This window comes from Strigops habroptila, chromosome 2 (assembly GCF_004027225.2).
Source record: "Strigops habroptila isolate Jane chromosome 2, bStrHab1.2.pri, whole genome shotgun sequence".
NCBI lineage: Eukaryota > Metazoa > Chordata > Aves > Psittaciformes > Psittacidae > Strigops > Strigops habroptila.
In genome coordinates this window covers 48,686,369-48,708,773 of record NC_044278.2, presented here as the reverse complement: position 1 = coordinate 48,708,773, position 22,405 = coordinate 48,686,369, and the positions used below count along the sequence as shown (strand labels likewise).

The following is a 22,405-nucleotide window of genomic DNA, read 5'->3' as shown; positions in this document are numbered from 1 at the left end:
TACGTGTTGGAAAAACAGCAGGATACAGGTACAGACTATAACTGTAAAAAGATAGGTACAAACCCTTCCTCAAAAAAAAAAAAAAAAAAAGAAAAGAAAAGAAAAAAGCTTACTTTAGGCAATGCTCTAACTCAGATATCAAATGTTACTCAATTCCTGTGGATAGAAGAATCATAGGAAAACACATTTCAGCTCCACTTGCCTACATCTTCCCGAATGTATACAAGGTTTTAAAGAGTCTCCAAGTATATACATTAGAAGAAAATAACTACTTCAGTGTTTTCAAATATGTTCTTCCATGATTCTTTGTCGTGAGGAACTTGAGTGAAAACTGGTAGGCAAGTGCAGTGGACTGTACTTGAAGGATGAGAACCAAATGTCAGTAGCTAGGGGATATGGGATTCAGGCTCTGGAGCAAGGTCAGGTCTGCAAAAGCCACAGCCAGAGTCAATATTGAAAGTAAAATAAAAAGTCTACAGATATACCAAAATTAGAGGGACCCACCCCTATACTTCAGGGTAATATCTGCTACACTAAGACTGATTACAGGATTCAGGAAACAATAACGTGAAGTAGCAGGTTCAAGACGAAATACAGACACTGTATTTTTTAACACTGTAGCAGTATCTGTAGTGTGGCAAGAGTTTCCTTACACTCCAAAGGTAGGTAAGTTCCTAACTTGAACAGATTATGGTACATCTGGGACTTTGCTGCTGGGGAAGTTCGGTGTGTACCTCAAGGGGATTTAATTTTAGGGGAAAACAGCCAATGAACTCAATTATATGCTGTTGCCTGCTATATAATACTTCCATAGCCCATCAGCTAGATGCCCATCTCCACCACTCTGGGCTTTGAAAAGAAGATATGTGCTGTCATGATCATCAGCAGAGAATAAAATCACGGGAAAGTTGGCAGCAGCAGCAATGGGAGAATACCAGAACTGTCCTCAGGTCACCATCAACTGATCCTGACTTCCCTCCAATCATCACCCCAACAAAGAATAAACTTTGATGAAACCAGATGAGTTCAGCAGTGTCATCGGCAGGCAACAATCCAACACTACACACCATCTCTCCTGCCCTGAAAGACTCTTAGAGGAGATGAAGCCTGACATCATAGACTGAATGAATTCAGCAAAATTTATAGGGATGGTCCATGGATTAAGGAACGATATCTGTCTCTCTCTGTGTGTGAATATATACACATATATATTTATATGACAAAATGCGACAGTATATTGAAAAATGTGGGATCTGAGCATGATGTGAATGGTATAGAATAAGAGGTGGATACTGTCCTGGGTTCAGCTGTAACAGTTATTTTTAATCCTTCTCAGTAGTTGGTGCAGTGCTGTGTTTTGGCTTTAGCCTGGGAACAACGCTGATAACATACCAATGTTTTTAGTTGTTGCTAAGTAATGTTTACTCTGACCAAGGACTTTTAAATCTCATGCTTTGCCAGTGAGGAGGGGCATGGGAAGCCGGAAGGAAGCAGAGACAGGACATCTGACCCAAACTAGTCAAAGGGGTATTCCATACCACAACACGTCATGCCCAGTATATAAACCAGGGAGAGTTACCCGGAAGGCCCAGATCGCTGCTTGGGTTGGGCTGGGTATTGGTCGGCAGGTGGTTGAGCAATTGTATTGTGCATCAATTGTTTATTGTTTTCTTTTTTACTTACTCCTTTTAGTTTTATATTCTCTCATTATTATTGGTGGTAGCCGTAGTGGTTTCGTATTATACCTTAGTTACTGGACTGTTCTTATCTCAACCCGTGGAATTTACATTCTTTTGATTCTCCTCCCCATCCCTCCAGGAGCGGGAGGAAGAAGGGGGAAGAGCGAGCGAGCGGCTGCATGGTTCTGAGTTACCAGCTGAGCTTAAACCACGACATCAGTATTTACAGGTATATCTTACACTTCTGGCACCAACCACAGCAATTTCACTGAAACCATGCCTTCGAAGAAACTTTAGAAATTAATTCTTCTACTTAAGGCAAGAAGAAACCCCCATTAGAAATACTTCCCTAATGCACTTTTGAAAGGAGCAATACACGTAAGAGAACAGAAATAAACCTGATTTTCAACTGAAATTTTTAAAAGACGTATACCAGAAGAATGCAGATGTTGAAGCAAAGCTCTGCCAAGTAGAACATAGAAATGGGTAGACTACAATGTCAGTATTGTAAATAAAGATTCAAAAGCTTTGCACATGGAATATATTTATTGGCATTTATTCTTTGGCTTTGAATTGTAATAAAGCACAAAATCTTAAGCCACTATAGAATTACCACACACTTACATGGATTATTTGCAAAGCATAGGTCAGCAAACCAGGTCAGCCTGGTTTACCGTTCAGCAACAAAGGGCTGGTACGGCATCAAGTACTAAAGACAAATTTGGCAAACTACAGTCAGAATACCTCTGTTACACTAGTGTTCTCATATGGATTTAGAAAACAAAAAGAATCAAATACACCTATTTTGCAAAACATAGTGTTTCAGAAACTCTGTATATGCATTTTGCTTCCTAACACTGGTTTGTTCAGGCTATGAGTCTGAACTTTTCAATACAGCCAGTGGTCATGAGTAACATTTCAAAATGGATGCTGAGATTTCCACATGGCACACTAATACAGACAAAATACTGACTGTATTTATACATACTTACAGTCAGTTATTTCAAGTGTATTATTGAGGAAATTACATTAGCTAGGATTTTTCTTCATGTCTCAGAAGTAATTTCTAAGTTCAATGGGACTTCACATGGAATGAATGCACGCAGCAGTCTCTGGATCTGGATTTATAAGAGCAGTACCCTAAACCCACAACAGTCAGCATTTAAATAATCAACTGCAATAATAATGAAGACCTCTGGTCACGATGCCATCTCCAGTAAGCATGTCTCATGACATCTGTATACAGAAATGTGAATCATAATATTTTTCTATTTATCTTTGGAGTTTCAGAAGATCTCTTCCCTTTGTTGTGATACCTACTGAAAGACTCCTGCCCAATGAGCACAGCAAAGCATTCCTTCAATGTCCATCCCTGTCCCCACTCTCTTCCTGTGTCTTCACAAAACACACCTACACAAAAGGTTGATTCTTAGAAGTTACATAAATCTTTCTTATAAAGGTGTTGTGTTGTACACTGGTTTTTCCATGTTCACATTAACAGTGCCATTGATTTCACCAAGAAGCCTATCATCTTCTACTTCTGTTTTCTATTCATATAGCACTGAAGAAAATTCATTCTGCTTCTCAATAAAAGCTCCTAGCTATTCACCGAAACCCAAAGTAATTATTAAAAAGACAAACTTTTGTTTGTAGCGAGTTTTGAGTAAAAACACCTGCTTTTAAAACTATTAGTTTCTCTCTACCTGACAGAATAGATATGCTGAATAGTTTTCCTGATGTAAACAGACATGTAAAACCTGCTACGTGATACAAGAAAATCCTAAAAATCAATTTGTGGAGCATTAGTCTTTTATAAAAAAATGCCTCATAGCAAAATTTAAAAAGGAACACATCACTAAAACTTTTTTTAGATAATAAATTATTTCCCCTTTTCTACCATTAGAAAAATTACACTCTTGCAAGCTTTATGTATTTCCATTTTGTTCTGGTCTCAATGTTGAGAAAAAGTCAAATTTAAAAAAAAAAAAATCACAAGAAATTTCTGCAATTTTTCTTACTATGAGGAAAAAAAAAAAATAATTATATTTTTGGCTGCTTATCTCCCTGCCTGGAAAAGCTCCTGTCACCTTCTCTTTGACAAACTCCTCTGTAGCAGAGTGCAAGGCTGCATGTTCTTCCAACCTCTACCCTGCAGCAGCTGGGAGTTCTCCTAGCTTAAAACATTCAGTCAATTGTGGTTTTTGGTTTGTTGGGTTTTTTTTGGGGGGGGTTTTCCCCTCAGACTGGGAGAGATTGTTTTTATTTTCCCAGGAGGAAAAAAAATCTCAGAAAAATCCATATATCCATGGAAAATTTGAATTGGAGGGGTGGGGGGGAAGCTGTCACCTAACAATCAGCAAAATATAGAGTTTTCGCATCTGACCGAGTCTGACGCAGGCCTGATACAGTATAGCCAAGATTTAATAATGTAAAGGAACAGAATTTAGCTCACAGTCTTATTTGTCTTTAATGTAATCTTCATCAACAATGCAATATTGAAAGAAAATACATGGACTCATGGGATCATGTTAGAGACAGTATTTATATGAGAAAAGAATTGGCAGAGGTTGGTGTTAAGAGGGGTGATAATAAGCCTTTTCACTTAAAAGATGTACTGATGCCAACTCAAAAGCATCCAGTCTGTAATTCCATAGGTCCACAAAGTGTAGGCTACAGTTTACTTAGATGCTTTCTGTCACAACAGCCTGTGAACTATATAACATGGTCAATGATTAAAAATAACGAGCAGTTTGGAGCCCTCACAAAAATGCAAGTCCAGATAAAAATCATAGTCACCCTCAGCGTTAAGGAAAATGAGTAATGAAATACAATGACAAGTAATGCAAGCAAAAAACACATCCAAAAAGCTGTTCTCTGCCAAAATAAGCCAGAAGCAGAGAACACATAATTCTGAATTCCCATTTTCATTCAAAGCTTAACTGGAACATATTGGGGGCAAAGTGCACCAATGAACAATAAAAATTCAGAAAGCCCAACTATGCATGTTTCTCCCATTTCAGAGATGAGGTTATCTCTGCACTCAGTCTGTAATCACACACTTATCCAGCCCTGCTCCTTCAAATTCATCTTACTAAAGCAAGTCGTACAGGAGAGTAATGCTCACTTCATGTGAACAGATGCACAGCATCACACACCTGGTGGAACTGGCTACAAAACTTGCATGCGAAGATGTACTACAGCACATGTTCAAACAGCATAAGCAGTATCTTCCCTTAAATGACTGGGACTACATTTATGTTTCTAAACCTAACCTTAGATTATATTCATTACAACTAATTGAATGAACTGAGAACAAGATTTGGCAGTAAAATGAAGTATTACCTTCTCTCTCCCCAGATGTTCCAGTAAGTCAAAAAAAAAAAAAAATCCCCCAGAAACTCAAATACTTGCTGTAATTACTGAAAACTACTGTGTATCACCTAGTTGCTGTTAACAACAAGAAACTGTGTGGTTATATATTCTTGTCATAGGTGGCTTCAACATAGTAAACAGAATTCTTAGTAAAGGCAGCTAATCTCTTTTATTACGCTTGGTACACTTGCTAAAATAGCTGGGTAACATGTTTATTGTCAGTTCTGGTAAGTAAAGACAAATTCTGTCTCAGCTTTGGATTTTCACTCCAAATAGTTAAGAAACATTAAAATAAACCCAAAGGCACAAAGTAAATGTATGCAACACTTGTACAAAGGCATAAATATACTTCTGTACATAGTGCATGTTAAAATCAAAACACTACATCAACATAACTTTAGGATTGTGACCCAAGCCAACAAAAGTGAGATAATTCAGGAGAGATGGATGCCCTGGCCTTAGCCCAACCCACTGCACGTACTGCAGTTTGTTGCATCTGATCTGTTAATAGTCCCAGGCCAACACATAACCTCAATATTCAACCTTAGCTACATCAGTCTTGTATTTTGAAGATGAGACTGGAACAAATATTTCACCACGTCAATTTGAAGATAAGGGACTGAGCTCTTGTACTAAGAGTCCTCCTATCCTCCTATGCAAACTGAAGTTTGATAGTACCCCTGTAATACTCAACTGAAAGATGGTTAATAGTGGAATTCATTATTATTAATTATAAGAAAAGAATGATGTATGAAAAATAAAAATATATTTTCAGGGTTCTTGCCCGGTAGAACTTATAAACTGAGTGAGCCCAGGCCTCTGAAATCTGACCTAGTGCACACAGACAGAAGATCTCATGTTAACTTTCTCGCAGCTGAAATTCTGAAATAATTTAGGAGGTTAGAATCAAATGTTTAATAAGGAAAACAATGAGATTCTGGGAAGGGTTAAACCTAAAACAAAGTCAATACCTAAAATACCTAAAACCTAGACAATATATTCCCCTTCCTGACTCAAATTCTACTGCATCCACATTAAATTAATTTTTCTGAACTTTAATAGGTAAAAGAATTCAGCATAAACTTTCATTTCTTTCCCCTTTTTGGGGAATATAAGGGAACACCTTTTTCTAGGTAGTTTTCCTCTACCTCAATGCCTCATAACTGACTAGTCCTACAATTGTGTCCAGCACAAGAACCCATTCTGATTTCTGGTCCCTCAAGTCCTTTCAGTGCCTTCACCTTCCCCATCTTCAGAAGTCACTTTGAATGTGTCATCCACTTAAGGATGAACATTAGGATATCAAGAGGGCTCATCAATTCTGCAATCTTGAGCTGACAGATCTGCTGATGCTACCTTAAGATGATAGATCTGCTAAACTAAGATTAAACACAGCTATAAAATGATCCACTCTTTGAGCCCATATTCTTATTATAGGATTCAGGGGACATTTAAATCCGCAAATCAGTGGGGCAGGGGGCAGCTCTCTAAGCCCCTCAGTGGTTAACCCATCAATACACATCCTGGGTCTCTCTCACTGTTCCCCTGCCCCCCAGTTTGTGCTGAGACTAAGGTCTGGTGGCCAAAACCACTGCACAGGTGTGTACATCAAAACAGAGCCTTGATTCATAGCTGGAGCTATAATGCAGGAGTGCAATAAAAACACAGGTACTTGTCCTAGTTGTAACTGCTGCAATGACCATCTTTCAGCAGAAAAAATAAACGTGCTTCTCTTTTTATTTTTTATCATCAGCAGCCCATGAAAAGTACTTCTTTCCAGCAGGTAATTTCAAACATGCAGCTGCAATATTTAGCTGCGGCTGTAAAACAGTAGTCTCCAGGCTGATACATATGAAAAAGCTTCACAACTTTTGATGCCTTTATGAATAATTATAGGCTGTCCCAAGCTTGTCAAAACAAATCAAAGCAAAGCTAACATACAAGCAGATATGTGCTCTGTGTGCCTGTTCTCTCTCTTCAGTGTCTGAAGCCAGTTTTGAGTCCAAGTTGTACTGTGTGGGCAATGGCAATGAACATGCCTTTACAACACCTTGCTAATTTAGCCTGTTAACTCTCAGATGCACCATTGTCATCAGGCAACTAAAAAGGTGGGGAGAGAAAAAGGGACCAGTTTGGTCTGTGTGCTCTCAGTTGCTATGCTTCAATCATTGCACAAACACTGTGTGACAAAGACTGGTACCTACCAGTATGATTACTTGCCTACTGGTTTCTTCTTCCTACAGAAGCTGAGACTGTGAGGCAGGCAGCCTGTGCTCCCAAGTGGCAGGCAGCACATGAATCAATAACAAATTATCATCTACCCACAAAAGGCAAAATAAGTAATTACAAGTGGCAATATGTAGCACCATTTTTGTAATACAGAATAGGTTACAGCAGTTTTGTGTAAAAGAGGAAAATCTTCTTATCTACTTCTTCCCCACCATCTATTAAGATCCCTTTCTTCCCCACTGAACCAATGTCTTCACTCCCTCTTCCCAAGGAGTTCCCACTGATGCCCTCTCCCAGCCCTAGCAGGTAGGGTTAGACAAGAATAAGTGGAATGTTTTCTTCCAAAAGCCATTTTGGGCAGTGCTGCGGTAGCAAGCACTATTGTGGCACCTCTGCTTGATAAAAGTAAAAGCAGTATTAAACAGACATAAGTAGCATTATAGCTGTTTTTTGGCACTTCTCCAGGAATCCCCCCAGGTTTGTCTATAACTTTTTAAAGAAATTCAATGGAAGAATATCATATACACTTTTGAGTAGTCAACAGCACTTACTAAATTGTTTTCCCAGACCTGAATTCAGGCATCAGTGCTTCCCTTTATCAAGAACCTCATCTGTATTTGGCTATGGAAGAGGCAAGAGGAAGGAGGATGGAAACTCCCTGGGGGAAATTCCTAGCCCACAAGACTTCTACGTGCTCATAACTGTAAGTCTTCTGCTATTCACAACCCTTCCCCAGAGCTCTGGAGATTACACATGGTGTGATAACAGCACATGAGTTTTCTATTTTGCTGCACAGACACATACCTGTTTCTTTTGTATCCCAGGACAATGCAGGCAGCTGGATTGTTATCGCAGTAATAATGTAGTTTACCTAATTATACCAAGATGCTTACTGTGCAGTAACGTTACCTGTGTGGCTACAGCATAGGACAGTATTACCAGCGAGAAATACAACTGACCAACTTCTGGAACTCTAAGAGATTTATTCATGTGAAAACATCAACTGTTTTCCAGCCCTTCCAACACATGAGTTTTCAAAGAAGAAATTAGTATATGAGAAATCCAGGCCAAATGTATAAAAATTGGCCCTTATTTTTACTGAGATGCCCTGCCGTTTAGCATGAGCCACTGTTTACAAGCCTTTGTCCAGTTTACAGTCTGAAGAGCTTAATCATGGGCTAAATGAATTCTAAGCCAATTTCAAATAACACTTTCAAGGACTTTAATGGGATGGCCAAGCCTTTTGTAACAATTCTGCTACAGCATGTCTACTTGTCTGAACACTGGTGGTACCTACATATTTTTCCCTCTTCTCTGATAGATATTTCCCTAATTTTCACAACATAGGCTTAGTGAAGTGGGACAGGACTGTGAAGGAGGAGAGTTATAACCATGAGGTGTTTAGGAAACTGATCTGACAAAACCTCATTCAATATTTTCTCTGCTCAAGAGATACCTGGAGCCTATGAACAGAAGAAAATGAAGAACTCTTCTGCTCCAATCTGTTTTACTTGAAAAAGCTACCTGACTTGAGTTACCATATTTTGCGAAGACATGAGCAAAAGCTTCATCTTTCTCACTACTTACATACAAGGTCACACACAATTAGAAAGTCATCAAAACAAAAGCACACCTAAAGTGAATTTCATTACAGGTTTTTTTTTTCTCCTATTATGAAAGGAAGATTGACTTTCCTGAAATGAGAAAACCACAGTATATTCTAAACAGCAATTGTAAAGAATTGTCAACAGAAATGTACTGTTGTGCCATTCAGAACGTCAGACAGCAAAATAAAAATCTTCCACAGAATAACTGCATTGGTAGAGAAACTGTAATGCTCTGCTCAGAAATGATAGCCTCTTGCAACTTAACACACTAACCCAGAGAAAGCATAAACAATTCTTGGTCTAGTTGCTGGTGGCAGATAGGGGAGTGACATGGGAGCTGAAAAAATATGTTGATTACAGAATCTGAAAGACAGGTATGAGATAGAAAAACAAGAGAACAAGAAACAAACCTGAAGTTATCTCTGTCATATATCTAAAAATAGTAATTCTTGATCAATTTGCATTCCTTCTAATTGTTTACTGCAGTGCAACTGTAGGATATCTTAAATCACATGCCGGTTAAATAAATTCCTGTGGGAGATGGTCCCCTCTCTCTGATCACAGGACATTTAACAAATGTCAGTAATGCCCTTCATAAAAGGTAATGGCTACAACAAGAGGGATTACAATATGGGGCACTACATTCTATGCATTCCTCTATAAATGTGGGAATAGCCAGCTCTGTCCTAAAAGTGCTAACCAACTGCACTTGCTGAGACAAAGGGAGCTTCTAAGCATGGGAGGACTGAAACATTTATGAAGAAGCAACCAATAATGGCATGACTGTGATTGTAAAGATAAGGGAGATGCTTCTGTATTCTGACTTAACTTCCAGCAAGCACGTTTGGCACAAACACTTATTACCCAACAATTAATTTTTACTTTCCACAATACCTATGCCAGTAAATGTAATTACTCAAATGCCTGCAGGAAGCAAATGCCCAGCAGGCACGAGCATATTCTAATGTTATTCACTCACAAGTTACGAAAAACAGTCAAAGAACCACAAAGAATCCCAACCAGTTTTCTGTATTTTCTAATTCACGGGTTGTCTCACTGACTTCTGCTCCTGAATATTTTCATGTGGCATTCTCTGAAGTAGAATAGAGCTGGAAAGCACACCTCAAGATAGACAGAGGTCCAGAGAGACCTTGACAAGCCCAAGAAGTGGGCCCGAGTGAACCTCATGAGGTTCAACAAGGCCAAGTGCAAGGTCCTGCACCTGGGTTGGGCACCCCTGGTATCAATACAGGCTGGGGGATAAAGGGATTGAAAGCAGCTGTGTGGAGAAGGACTAGTAGGTACTGACGGATGAAAAGTTGGACATGAGCCAGCAATGTGTCCTCACAGTCCAGAAAGCCAACCATCTCCTGGGCTGCATGAAAAGAAGTGTGGCCAGCAGGTCAAGGCAGGTGATTCTCCACCTCCACTCTCATGAGACCCTCACCCGGAGCACTGCGTTCAGCTCTGGGGTCCCCAGTACGAGACAGACACAGACCTTTTGAAACAGGTCCAGGAGGGCCATGAATGTCAGAGGGCTGGAACACCTCTGTTATGAGGAAAGATCGAGAGTTGCAGTTGATCAGCCTGGAGAAGAAAAGGTTCCAGGAAGGCCTCATTGTGGCCTTTCAGTACTTAAAGGTGGCCTATAAGAAAGATAGGGAAAGACTTTTTAGCAGGGCCTGTTGCGATAGGATGACGGGTAATGATTTTAAACTAAATGAGGGGAGATTTAAAGCAGGAAGAAGTCATTCACAATGAGGATGGTGGAACACTGGAACAGGTTGCCCGGAGAAACTGTGAATGTACCACCCCTAGAAATATCCGAGGTCAGGTTGGATGAGGCTCTGAGCAACCTGATCCAGCTGAAGCTGCTGCTGCTTATTGCAGGGAGGTTGCACTAGATGACCTTTAAAGGTCCCTCCCAACCTAAACTATTCTATTATTCTATGAATATGTGTACTCTATTGTCTGGTATGGTATTACCTCCATGTAGGTATATTCACCTCCTACTGGAACTGCCAGTAGCAGTTCAGACTGCCAGAAAATATTACAGTGCCCTTAATGATCCAGGTCCTCCCATGAATGTCCTGTAAAATTGTTCTCATATTAAACATTTTTTGAGGGACCAGGGGAGCTGTGATGGGGCTTGAAGATGTTGGTCGTATCCACCTCACTACAAACTGATAGATTGCTGTAACTGGTAAATTGGATTTCTTTGGTTTTGGCAGGAGTTTTCTGCAGGTTGTAAAAATCTGATGAATGTGCAAGCTGATGTCTTTCACATTTGCTCTTTTCCACACCACTATTTTCACAGGCTGGGCAACTTCTTTCTGCTTAACTTCGGACAATAAAAAAACTGTTCCTGTGGCATCACTGTGTATGTGCTACCACACAGTACTTCTGCTAATAGACAAAGATGAGAATTCAGTGGTCCCTTGTTATTCCTTAAATAAGTATGAAACAACTGGAAAGAAACAACAGGAAAGACAGATTTGTAGATGGCACAACAGCTTGGTGTCCAGCCTACAGGAAACTTCCACATTGCCTTTAGTGAGGTTTAGATCTCTTCTACAGAAACCTCAGTATGGATCTACTATGTGCATGTTTCCTGCATCAGGATTCTGATAACTGAGCTTCACTGTCTGTCTGAACTAGTGATACTTGGTTTGCTCCAGAGACAATAAAATATAGAGTGAAAAAGCCAGTTTTATGGCATGATCTACCCGCTATATAGACGTGTACTTTTGGTTGTCAGGAAGTTTCAGAAAAGCCTTTCTCTCTCAACTGAATATGAAGACATACCAGCATGAACAGGTCTGATTTAGATCATCTACCCTGTAGACATCTGTCCATGATCAGATGATCACACCCCAGGTGGCCTGAATTGGACATAGAGTACAAACATCTTTACCAGTCATTTTTACTTAGTTAATAAGTAAATAAAATGTTTTGCTTAAACATTTATGTTTAAGCAAAAATGAAATAGAAGACATTGTCTGTGCAATAAACAAGCTAGTGTTTTTTTCCTTTTATTGCTGTGATATGAAGTCAGTGGCTTAGCAATCTAAACAGAGACAGTTTATCAAGCCCTTACCTTTGGGGATAGTAATCTGACAGCCCAGGTCACAGTCCTGCTGCAACTGATAAAAAGCCACTTCCTGCAGCCGAGCACGCTCCAGCTCCGACAGACTTTGAACGGGAACTGACTTCAGCCGAACACTGCGCCCTGACATGCTGTTCCAAGTGAAATCACCCTACAGGAAATCAAATGGAAAAATAAAATGCATCATATGGTATGCACAGTTTAATAAACAGAATCATCTCTTTCACTGCCAGGAAAAACAACACAGGTCCTCTTTTCTTAAAGGCCATTTTCTTGGACATCTCTTACCTTTCAAATATCTTTGTTTTCCTAAGAGCAGCATTCCTTAAAAGGAGCACAGACATGCAAAACAAAAAGTCAATTCTGTCTGAAACCATTTAACCAAGTACTGTTGCAAAAACATTAGGATTCCAGCAACCAAATGCACAAAGCAGGAAAAAAACCCCTTGTTTACTTTTCCCAGTTTGCACTCTTTGTACAGTACTCAGTCATCACTTCACTCCTTTCCCCACACAGTCAGACATGCAGGCCTCCACTGTCCAGGTCCATGGACAATCCACATCTTATCTCCCTTGACTTGCTAATCCCACTTCACCAAAACGCTGAGAAAGTACATGGGCAGATACCCTTCTCTTTTCTGACATATCCCATCTCCTCCTTACGACTATACAGTGTTTAGACCAAGACTGACTAAAAGACAAGGTATTTCATGTTCTTGAAAAGCCTAATAACAACGTACGTGTTAAAATTTATACAGGAAAACAACATGAGGTATGGTACATCTCTGTAAAGTACCAATTATGCTTGGAAAGCAAATCAAAAGCTTTAGCTGTTCTATCTCCCACCTTTGATAACATATACAAAAAGCCATTCTCTTAGCTAGTATTTAGCTTGGGTGAGTGAAGTAATCATCAAAGAGAAATGCAAGCACACAGACAAGCTTAAAGGCTGACAATTAACTTCAAGATTTGCAGAATTAGTCAGAGCATCAAAGAGCTCATTTTAGCACTACAGAGAATGAAAGAAGAATTTGTTTTTCATTCTGTGTTAAAAAATAAACATCAAACTTGTCAGTAGGTATAACCTGATGAACCTGTAGATAATGGAACAACTCTGAGCTGTAAAGACAAATCCACCAACCTGTCCTTCTTCACAACATGACAGACTTACAATTAACTTCACTCTCCAGTGCTCGTTTTCAGTTTTAAATTTCAATATCTGTACCTTCACCACTCCACTCTTTTCACATACTCTTTTTTTTCACCATTCACGTACAATTCACCTCTTCTGCACATACATCTGCAGTCAAAGGGCATCCATTGACTTTAAAAGACCTTGTCTGAAGGTCTTTATTACTAAAATCAGTAAAATTTGACTTATCAGCTATACATCCTGCTGTATGTAAACATCTTTGGGCACATTTTCATATATTTTGCGCATAGATATATATGTATGTGTACATATAAGTGCACACATAAAACCTATATATACATTTGTGTATACATACACATATATACGCATACCTATGATTGCATGTGTGTATTCACATATGCATACAGAACAAAAATCATTTACAAATATGCAGCACCATCTAGCAATATAGATCAAAGGAATTACACATTAAACAAGGTTTCTTATGATGCATGAGGTATGTTTGAGCTCGTCAAGGAAGTTTTTTTCCCTAGTAGTTTTTGTAAGTCATAAGGCAACCACAATAGATAAAGCTGTTACTCCAATGTGAACAACTGCCCATCTGTACGCTCAGTGCACATACTATGCTCAATGTCTTTATGATATTTATGTATACATGGGCCACACATGCAAACTTCTGCACTAGTCCAGTGTTTAGCTACAGGAATTTGTTCCTTTGTTTTTTTTGCCTCTACACCTCTTCTTGCTCTTCTAGTGCCTTACTGTTGATTAACTAGATTTAGTAAACTCAAAGGTTTGCACGGAGACACAAGCTGAGCTGAAACTTTTTTGCAAAACTGCAAGTAAACATTTACATTTTTTAAAAAGCTTTGTCATTTATAGATAAAAATGATGGAGAACAGAATCCACAACCAGACAATGTATACTAAAAACCCAATTCCTTCCCAACCCTAATAATGCAAAAGAAACTTTACAAGTACAGAAGTACGCATTCCAATCCTCATGAACATATAACGTAAAAAATGTTCCACAGTCAAGATGGTAGAGAGAGAGAGAGAAATACAGGTATTTATGGTAGAGTTTTGGGGTAATTTATCATATCTATTTCTCCAAGATAAGTATTTTCATAAACAAAAGTATTACTGACATGTCTACCATAAAAAAATTTCAAAGAGAAATATTCAATTTTGAAACAGGAATGTGAAGCAAAAAGGATACTCATTAGAAAACGTTAACAGAGTATTTATACTGTTTAGGACATGGCAGGGAGGTTGGAACTAGATGATCTTAAGGTCCTTTCCAACCCTAACTATTCTATGATTCTATGTCCTGTTTTCCATAGAGCACAAAAAACAAGGGGTGCATGGGGCTTTTAGGAATTATCACAAGTCAAATAAACGTTCCTTAACTGAATTTTGCATAGACACATGAATTATTGCTCCTTTTTTGGAATAAAAATGACCAAGGGCAAATCTAACTCTGGATGTAACTGCATTCTCAGCTTTATCTCCGAGTCAGCTCTGTAACTGCATGCCGTGAGCTGTACCACCGCAATGCCCAGCTCAATCATTAGCCCTACCAACTGTGGAACTCAGAGAAACAGGGCTCATTAGTCCTATCAGTGGAACTCAGAGAGACAGGGCTTGCTAGCTGTGGTACAGCCCTGCATTCGTATTCTGATTTGGGGACCCCAATAAACCTCTTTGCACAGAGCTGTGCTGCTTTATATGAGTAGAGCAGCCAACTCGGGCCTGGCTCAGGAATCATACCCAGGCTTACTGGGTAGGATTCCTTAACTTCACCTTAATATGGGAGCAGCCCATCTAATTTTTTTTATTTTTTTTTTATAGGAGGTTAAGGGTTTAAAACCAAGGGAAAAAAAAAGCACCCAACAAGATTGTAAGAGCTGTTCCTTCCAAACAGGTTGTTTATTCTGGCAGTCTGTAAGCTCACAGTATGTCCCTTAGCTCACCAGGTCAGGTCTGCCTGGCTAAAAGTGGTGGGATGCAAGCTCTGCACCTTCCAACACCACAACAGGTCATCACACAGCAATAAAGAAAGTGCAATCACTCTGTCCAGTTGCTCTACACTAAAGAAGACATTCTTCTCTTACACTGGATGGGTTTGATAAAAATCTCTGCTAGGTCACATTAACATAGGTTTTTACTATGCTAATGAAACACACGGCTAATTAATTAAAATATTTTTTGAAAATCATGTGTTAGAGCCAGTGGAATCTCCTAATCTGCTAAAGAAGTGAGAGGCTCAAGAAATGGAAAAGTCTGTTTTAATTGGCAAACAAATATCACTGTCTTCTATGAGCCAAAACACAGTATTTGACAATTTAATCTATTCAGAGACTCCTATGTTTTGCATGACAAGCTAAACCAAAAGTCTCATCTTCCTCCTAAAGCACTGTACAATTTTACATACAGCCTGAAAATTACTGCAAAATCAACCAGGCTTGGGAGAGGTCCAGAAAAGTCAAGCTGCCTTGGAGAGCAGGTGCTGGTGCAATTACATCAGTCACATCTGTCTTAAGCTATTCTCTACTCTGTGAGGCTACCAAAGGAGGGAAAGGACAGGACAGACACAGAGAGTACTTTCTGTTTCTCTCCCGAGATGAGAAGGAACATTGCAACCTACTTCAGCTCCAACATCAGCCTGACATATCTCCTTGCAGAAGCTTAAGAAGAGCAGATGATCTTTAAGCACAAAGTGACTTGGGTTTTAAAGTTCATGCCCTGCATATGTGTTCAGACATATATACACACGTGCTTCTCTATTATTTAGATTGTAGATCAGAATATGACGCGCAAATGGCTCCTTCATCACCAAGAAGGGGGGAGGAAATAAAGTGACCAGCCTGATAGGATGCAAACTGCTAACCTGATAGGATGCAAAGGGTGCTTTCAAAACTGATTTTTACAAAACCTTCACCAGACTAAAAGCCTTCTCTGGATTCTTCTACCAGCCAGTTGCTTCTTTTCCCTCACTATTCTCTGGCTTCAGCTCCATTTTCTCTCTGGCCCTCCCACCAACATCTAACATTTTTCCTCCACTCAACTGAGCAGTTCACTTATCGGGTAAGTAACTAAAATACCACAGCAGATGACGTGGCAAAGGAGATGACTGATTAACTGCACATTGTGCCTTTGAAGAATCTGCCTGCTCTTCCAGTATTTCTTGTCCACAATCATAAGCACATTTTTAATAAGATGCAGACAGCAGTTTTACTAATATTCTTTCAAGAATTTTTTTTTTTAAATCAGTTGGATGTTCAGTTGCTCCAAACATTAAGTGGTACACCCCGACTTAAGTAACTCTATGTGCTTAAATTACTCTTAAGCATGTGTAAGCTATTCTTGTGTATCTGACCTCTTTCTCCTGAGCCTCAATACACAGTCCTTCACATGTCTTTTCTTTCCTTTGTACAACATGGAAACCAGTTGATAAGTACTGCAAGGAATCCTGAATGTAGATGCAAATCTATGGTGATGACAGACCTCTGCTGAACTCTGCAGAGTTTTAAGCCTTCCTGACTAATGAGGATCATGCACAGGGTGGGAACTAAGAACCCACACGCACAGCAGTTTTAGATAACACAAATTTTAATGCAAGCTGGAGAAATCAATTTTTATGTTACTGCATTATTGTTATTGTTAATGACTTTAGTCTGTACTCATATAGGTAAATGCCATTATCAGATTAGCTGTCTATTTTTCATTAGTTTTTTGCTCAAATCCATTTGAAACACTGAGATCAAAACCAATTATCTCTACTTGTTTGTCTCCTACCCTAGCAACACCTAGCTATGAGCTTCTATTTCGATGGGTCTCACTGTAAAACAATTCAGGGGTTTTGCACACAGAAAGATTATATTGCAGATAACATAGGAAATACAGCAATACAATGTCTAAATTCTGTTTGCTTAATTACTTCTTTAAGCTTCATGAAACCAAATATTATTGCCCCTTTATAAACTTTTCACTTACTCTGGTCACTTATTTCAACTCTCTAAAATTATTTCCAGACTCCTCAGGCATAAGCTCTCGCAACTTGACTGTTGGTACAGATAACCTCTCTCTTCTTCACTTCCATGGTGTTGCTGTTACTATGAACGAAAACCAGTTCTGCAGTGAAAGCCAGTCACCCCAGTACAGTTATATAATCTATCATATGACATCAATGTGCAGAATACTGTTTCCAGACAGGATGAGAATTGAGGAGAAAGGGGCAATAAACTATGTTAAGTATCGCTCTAGCATTACATGCAGCTAAGGACTGCACCTCAAGTCCTTTACTAATCCATCCTAGATAACCACCTGCAGATTAATGAAGAGTTAGGAAACAATTAGATGGTATGAGCGTGCTACAGCCTGACTCTCTGCCATTCTATTTCAAGATGCTCCTCCCTAGCCAGCGCAGCCCACGACAAGCAGCGTACTGGTTTCCAGCTGGCACTACAAAGTATGGCAACCTAGGATGCTCTGGCATTACAGAGTTGCTCCCAGGGGACTGCTAGTATTACAAAAGTTGACAAGTCTTTCACATTAATGAAATGGCATCTAAATGCAAAGACACACAAAACTTGTTGTGTGACATCGAAGCATTCAGAGGAAGCTACTGAACATGGATGCACGAAGTATGAGGCCCCAACAATTAATCTTCATTAAGAAGATTGACTTCATTATGGTTATCTCGAGTAACATCCTGTTCCCCTTGACGTCAATAGCAAAATTATTAATATAATGCCTCCACTAGGAGAGCATAAGTACCATCCACATGATCCTGTGTTACAGTTCAGAGCCTTGCACTAAAGTTGCCTTATCTTGTGCTATACCGTACTTATGTGTGTAAAGTAATGTATGTACAAAAAAAGCTATTAGTTTTGTCAAAAAGGTGACACTTTAGAAAACAGCGGTTTAGATATCAAAACTATTTAATGGCAATCAGTATAGCTGTGGCATTGCCAGAGACAGACACTTTCTTCCCACTAGCACCCTGGCTCATTCCCCAGGCTGGAAATCCATGTGCTCGAGACCAGTACCACAAGACAACCCCTGCAGGACACTGGAAAGCTGGTATTCTCTACAGGGGAGGCAGAATTCACCCCCACAGCAGGAACACTTTGATCTAGCACGAACCTGTGTGCATGTAAAGATACACATTTCAGAATATTACAATGGTGATTTCCATTTATCAGGGAGTGGAAGTCCTTCTAACTTTAGTCTAAGGGTAAACAGGGAGCGGAAGAATGAGCATGCTTTCACAGCAGTATTAAAGTTACTAAAATAAAGGGGTAAAATATTTCCTGTTCTTCTATAATCAACCTCTCCAAGTTTTTCAAATGCCTCAGGATACTATTTCTTGTTTAGAATATTTAAAAAGCATTCTCTTAAAAATATTGATGTGTAACAGAGATGCATTTCATTCCTTTTCTGGCATTAATAAACATGAATTTTGTACAAAGGTACTGCCTAGCAAAACATCCTAACAGAGCGCATCCCTAACGTACCCACTCTGTACTGAAGTGAACGATTTTTATACGTCCAGAAAATCAACCTCCAGAAGTTAGAAAGCTCCATTAAAATGCATCAAAATACATGTTCAGATTTTCTGAATTTCTTACTTCAGCAGATATCAATATTTTTTAATTAATTTTCCAGAAGCACCATAACTAGAGCCAGAAGGGGATGAGTACTTTTTTGAAGGTGTCAAAATGGAGACAGAACACCTTAAAAAGCCTAGACGTAACTGTAAAATTCCAGTTTTAATTTTGTCAGTCTTCAGGTAAATACATTGCTGTGTATTTTTGCTAATAAGAGAGAATTAAGCCATACTGCAACACTCTGAATTTTGCTATAGATTGAGACTATATGCACAGCTGTCACAACCATGACAGCATGGAGTAACAAGCTTAACTGCAGCAACTAAACCATCTGAGCCCACAGTAGTGGGCTACACTACCACAACCAAAGGTTTCATCAATCTCAACATGAGAGATCTGGGATAGCCTGGGTTTATTAAGAGGCGAATTCTTATCCCTTTTATCAGTTCCTATACTACGTATTTTGAGAGGTTGGTGATACATTTTTCTCAAGTGTTAAAACAGTCTCCTGTTTCAGCAGGAATAACATGAACTTCCTAAGCTAATGGCAGCTGACTCAAAATCAAACACAATAGCTGCACCAGTATTATTTCTAGTGGCAAAGCTGCCTTAAATAGACTCTGCTTCAGCTTCTGTGACCAACACAAACATGCTCCCAACAGCCCTCAATGCTCAGCTGCTCCTGAAGCTGAAAAACGAACCACAGCCTGTGACACACTGAAGAATGGCACATCTCGTATCCTCTCTGAGTTCTCCTTTGCCCCAAGTCATCGAAAAGGTGGGTTCCATCCCAAGACATCCTTGCTTGATACCACTGGTTGCAGTATCCATTTCTGCCATGAATGCCATCCATTCTTATTACACTCTTACTAAATGTAAGGATTTTCAATGAGATTTCAAATATGAAATAATGCTCTTCCTCCTAAGCCTAACAATGCTATTAATGTTAAGCATATGAAAGAGAATAAGTCCGAAACTATATGTGAAATGCATTTAAACAATTTGGATTAAACAAATATAATCATATGTCCTATTTGTAGCTTAACTGATGTAGTATATATTGCCCTGGTGAAACAATAAGGATCTCCAGTAGCACAGCACAGAAGTTAACCATTTCTGCATACAATAAACATTGACGTTACTGCAGGCAATGCTTTAAACAGTTATGCGTGGCATCTATTTCTATTACGTTGAGTATAAAAGAAAAAATGACATTTCAGAGAGAAGAAAATGACCCGCTATTTGAAAGAGAGAATGCACTCACTGTCATTTCCAAGCATGCAAAAATCATATCAGCCTGAGTATTATATACAAGGCTAAAAATACATATCAGAGTACTTTAGTTTACCTCCTGGATTTTGAGATTTTAAGATACATGCAGATCATAATACCTGTCTTGAGCCCACCGTCAGAATCTCATCATGAAGTAAAATAAAATAATTAATCCCATAACTCCAAGAACTGGGATTTGACTAAGAGTAAAGCCTTTAATTCAACACAAACCCCTATTCATTTGTTTCAAGTGGTTCAAATTGGTATCTTATATAAACTGATATTACTTACAGAAAAGGGGTTTGGGTCTAAGGAAAATGAGATCTGTTGTGCATGTAGAAAATCGCCATTCTGACTGCTTACATACCAGGTCTGGTTGGAAAAGAGTTCTAGGATTTTTTTCTTCTTCTGGGGGTGGGTGTGATTTAGTTGATAGGAACAAAATGCAAGACATCTCTAAATATTTACATTTGGAGGCAAAGTGAGAGCTCTCAGTTACTCAGCTAAGACATAGAGGACTCAGGAAGAGGTCTGTACTACCCGGCTTAGAGCAAGAGCTTGCACCAGTGCTTAACTCCATCCCAGGCAAATATCCTAATCAGGAGGCTAGTGACTACTCTAACATCTACCCCCACTACTATACTGAACCTTGGTAGAGATTGTCAGCCCCCTTGTTTGCAGAACAACTGCAAACCATTATGTGAATGGTGCTCTCAGAGCTGATTTGGGACACCTCCAGCAGTAACTGCCCACTGATTCCATAGTGGGACTGTGCGTGCTCCCTCACGCACATTTTCTCTTTCACAATCTGGGCTGAAATAAAGGAGTTGTAGAGGCATTTTCTTATTTAAGGAAGTTTTCTTTGAGTTATGAGTTTATATCACCAGCCAGCAGCGTTGCAGGTGATAGCAACACAGAATACACATGCCTCTAGGCACATTTAAAACATGCAGCAAGTAAGCAATTAGCTCTTCCGGATTAGAAGTTTTCACTTCATTTGCTACATAATCACTCCATGCTTCCATTTTGGTTTTCTCACACTATGTTCATGCGTGCAAACACTACCCTGTCCTACACAGTGATGCCCGGTAGCCTATGGCAAGAGTGTACCACTAAGTGAGGTGCAGTGCTCTGCCAATCTACTCCGCTTCACTAGAACTGTGTTTCTTGCTTTGTTTTGTTGGGTTTTTTTGTGTTTTTTTAAGATCTCAAATATCAAATTCCACCCACATTGGCAGCTGTTTTGATGACTGTCACTTTCCTGAAGACCCTGCAAAGACAATTCTCTATGGAAAACTTCAGAAAATACAGAAAGTCTAATAATTAGGGAAAATATGGTGAGTACAAAGAGGTGGCTTTGCACTCATCAACATTATCATTACTTTTCATTCACATAATTACTTTTCCTCTGTTTTCTGTGTACTGAAACAGCGCGTGCTGTCTTCTTGCAGTGCACAGCAAAGGAGAACCAGCTTATTGAGAAGCCTACTTCAGCATTTTTTATAAAAAGTATCCTGCTTGCATACATGAATCTGCTGACATTAAGTTAAATATCAAACAAGAGTTCAAATAGTTTTTAAAAAAAACATCTCAACTACACTGGAACTATACAATCTACTTTGAATGCATATATAGCTATAAGTCAGATAGATGGATCAGGGTACAAACCTGGAAAGACCACTAAAAGAGCACCTTGATGCTCGCCATTGTCTATTAATACAGAGGCTCATTAAAAAATGTGGCATTCTAAAGCAAGAAATGTAAAATGGAGCCGCACAAATAAAACCACTGCAACATCAATTTTCAGGAGAAATGTACATTTTCTAAACAGCCCCTCCAATCTAAGGCACCCGAAGTTCAAATCGTGTGCCTGCCAGACAGCCTGCAACTTCTTTGTTTTTATGCAGCACATTTACTTTGGACAGGGAAAGGGAAAAATAGCCCATAAAGTTCCCACTGTTATGAAAAACAGAAACAATTGCTAGAGTTACAAGCTCCTCACAGACTGAGCCAGAAGATGAACAGCTCTTGGTCTCTACTTTCTTCTACACAGCTAACCCGATTTTAAAAATGCAACAATAACAGAGACATGGCCATAAAACCTGATGCTTACAGAAACCATTATTTGCCAAACTGAACCTATGCAGTTGCCGTGCCATCAGCCTTCAAAAACCATTTACCCTCAGCATGTTTTGCTCACAACTGCCTGGGTTATATGCCCTTCATATGCCCAGAGCATACAGAAAAGGATAAACTTTTAACTGCAGACTTCAAAGCAAGCCATCTGACAAAGCCACTCGAATACAAATCAGCCTAAATTATGCAGTTTGGTTTCAGAATGTTAATGCCACTTCTCATTCCATAGGTTCATTACTCC

At 39.2% G+C, this 22,405-nt stretch overlaps 1 protein-coding gene across 1 annotated transcript in view; it reads right to left on the bottom strand.

Moving 5' to 3' along the window:
• The window catches only part of ARHGAP6 (Rho GTPase activating protein 6), a 165,289-nt gene that overhangs the window by 54,681 nt on the left and 88,203 nt on the right, over window positions 1-22,405 (bottom strand). Inside the window, exon 2 of the mRNA XM_030477470.1 lies at window positions 11,985-12,144. Within this exon, the coding sequence (XP_030333330.1) occupies window positions 11,985-12,144 (160 nt within the window). The remainder of the gene's footprint in view (window positions 1-11,984; window positions 12,145-22,405) is intronic.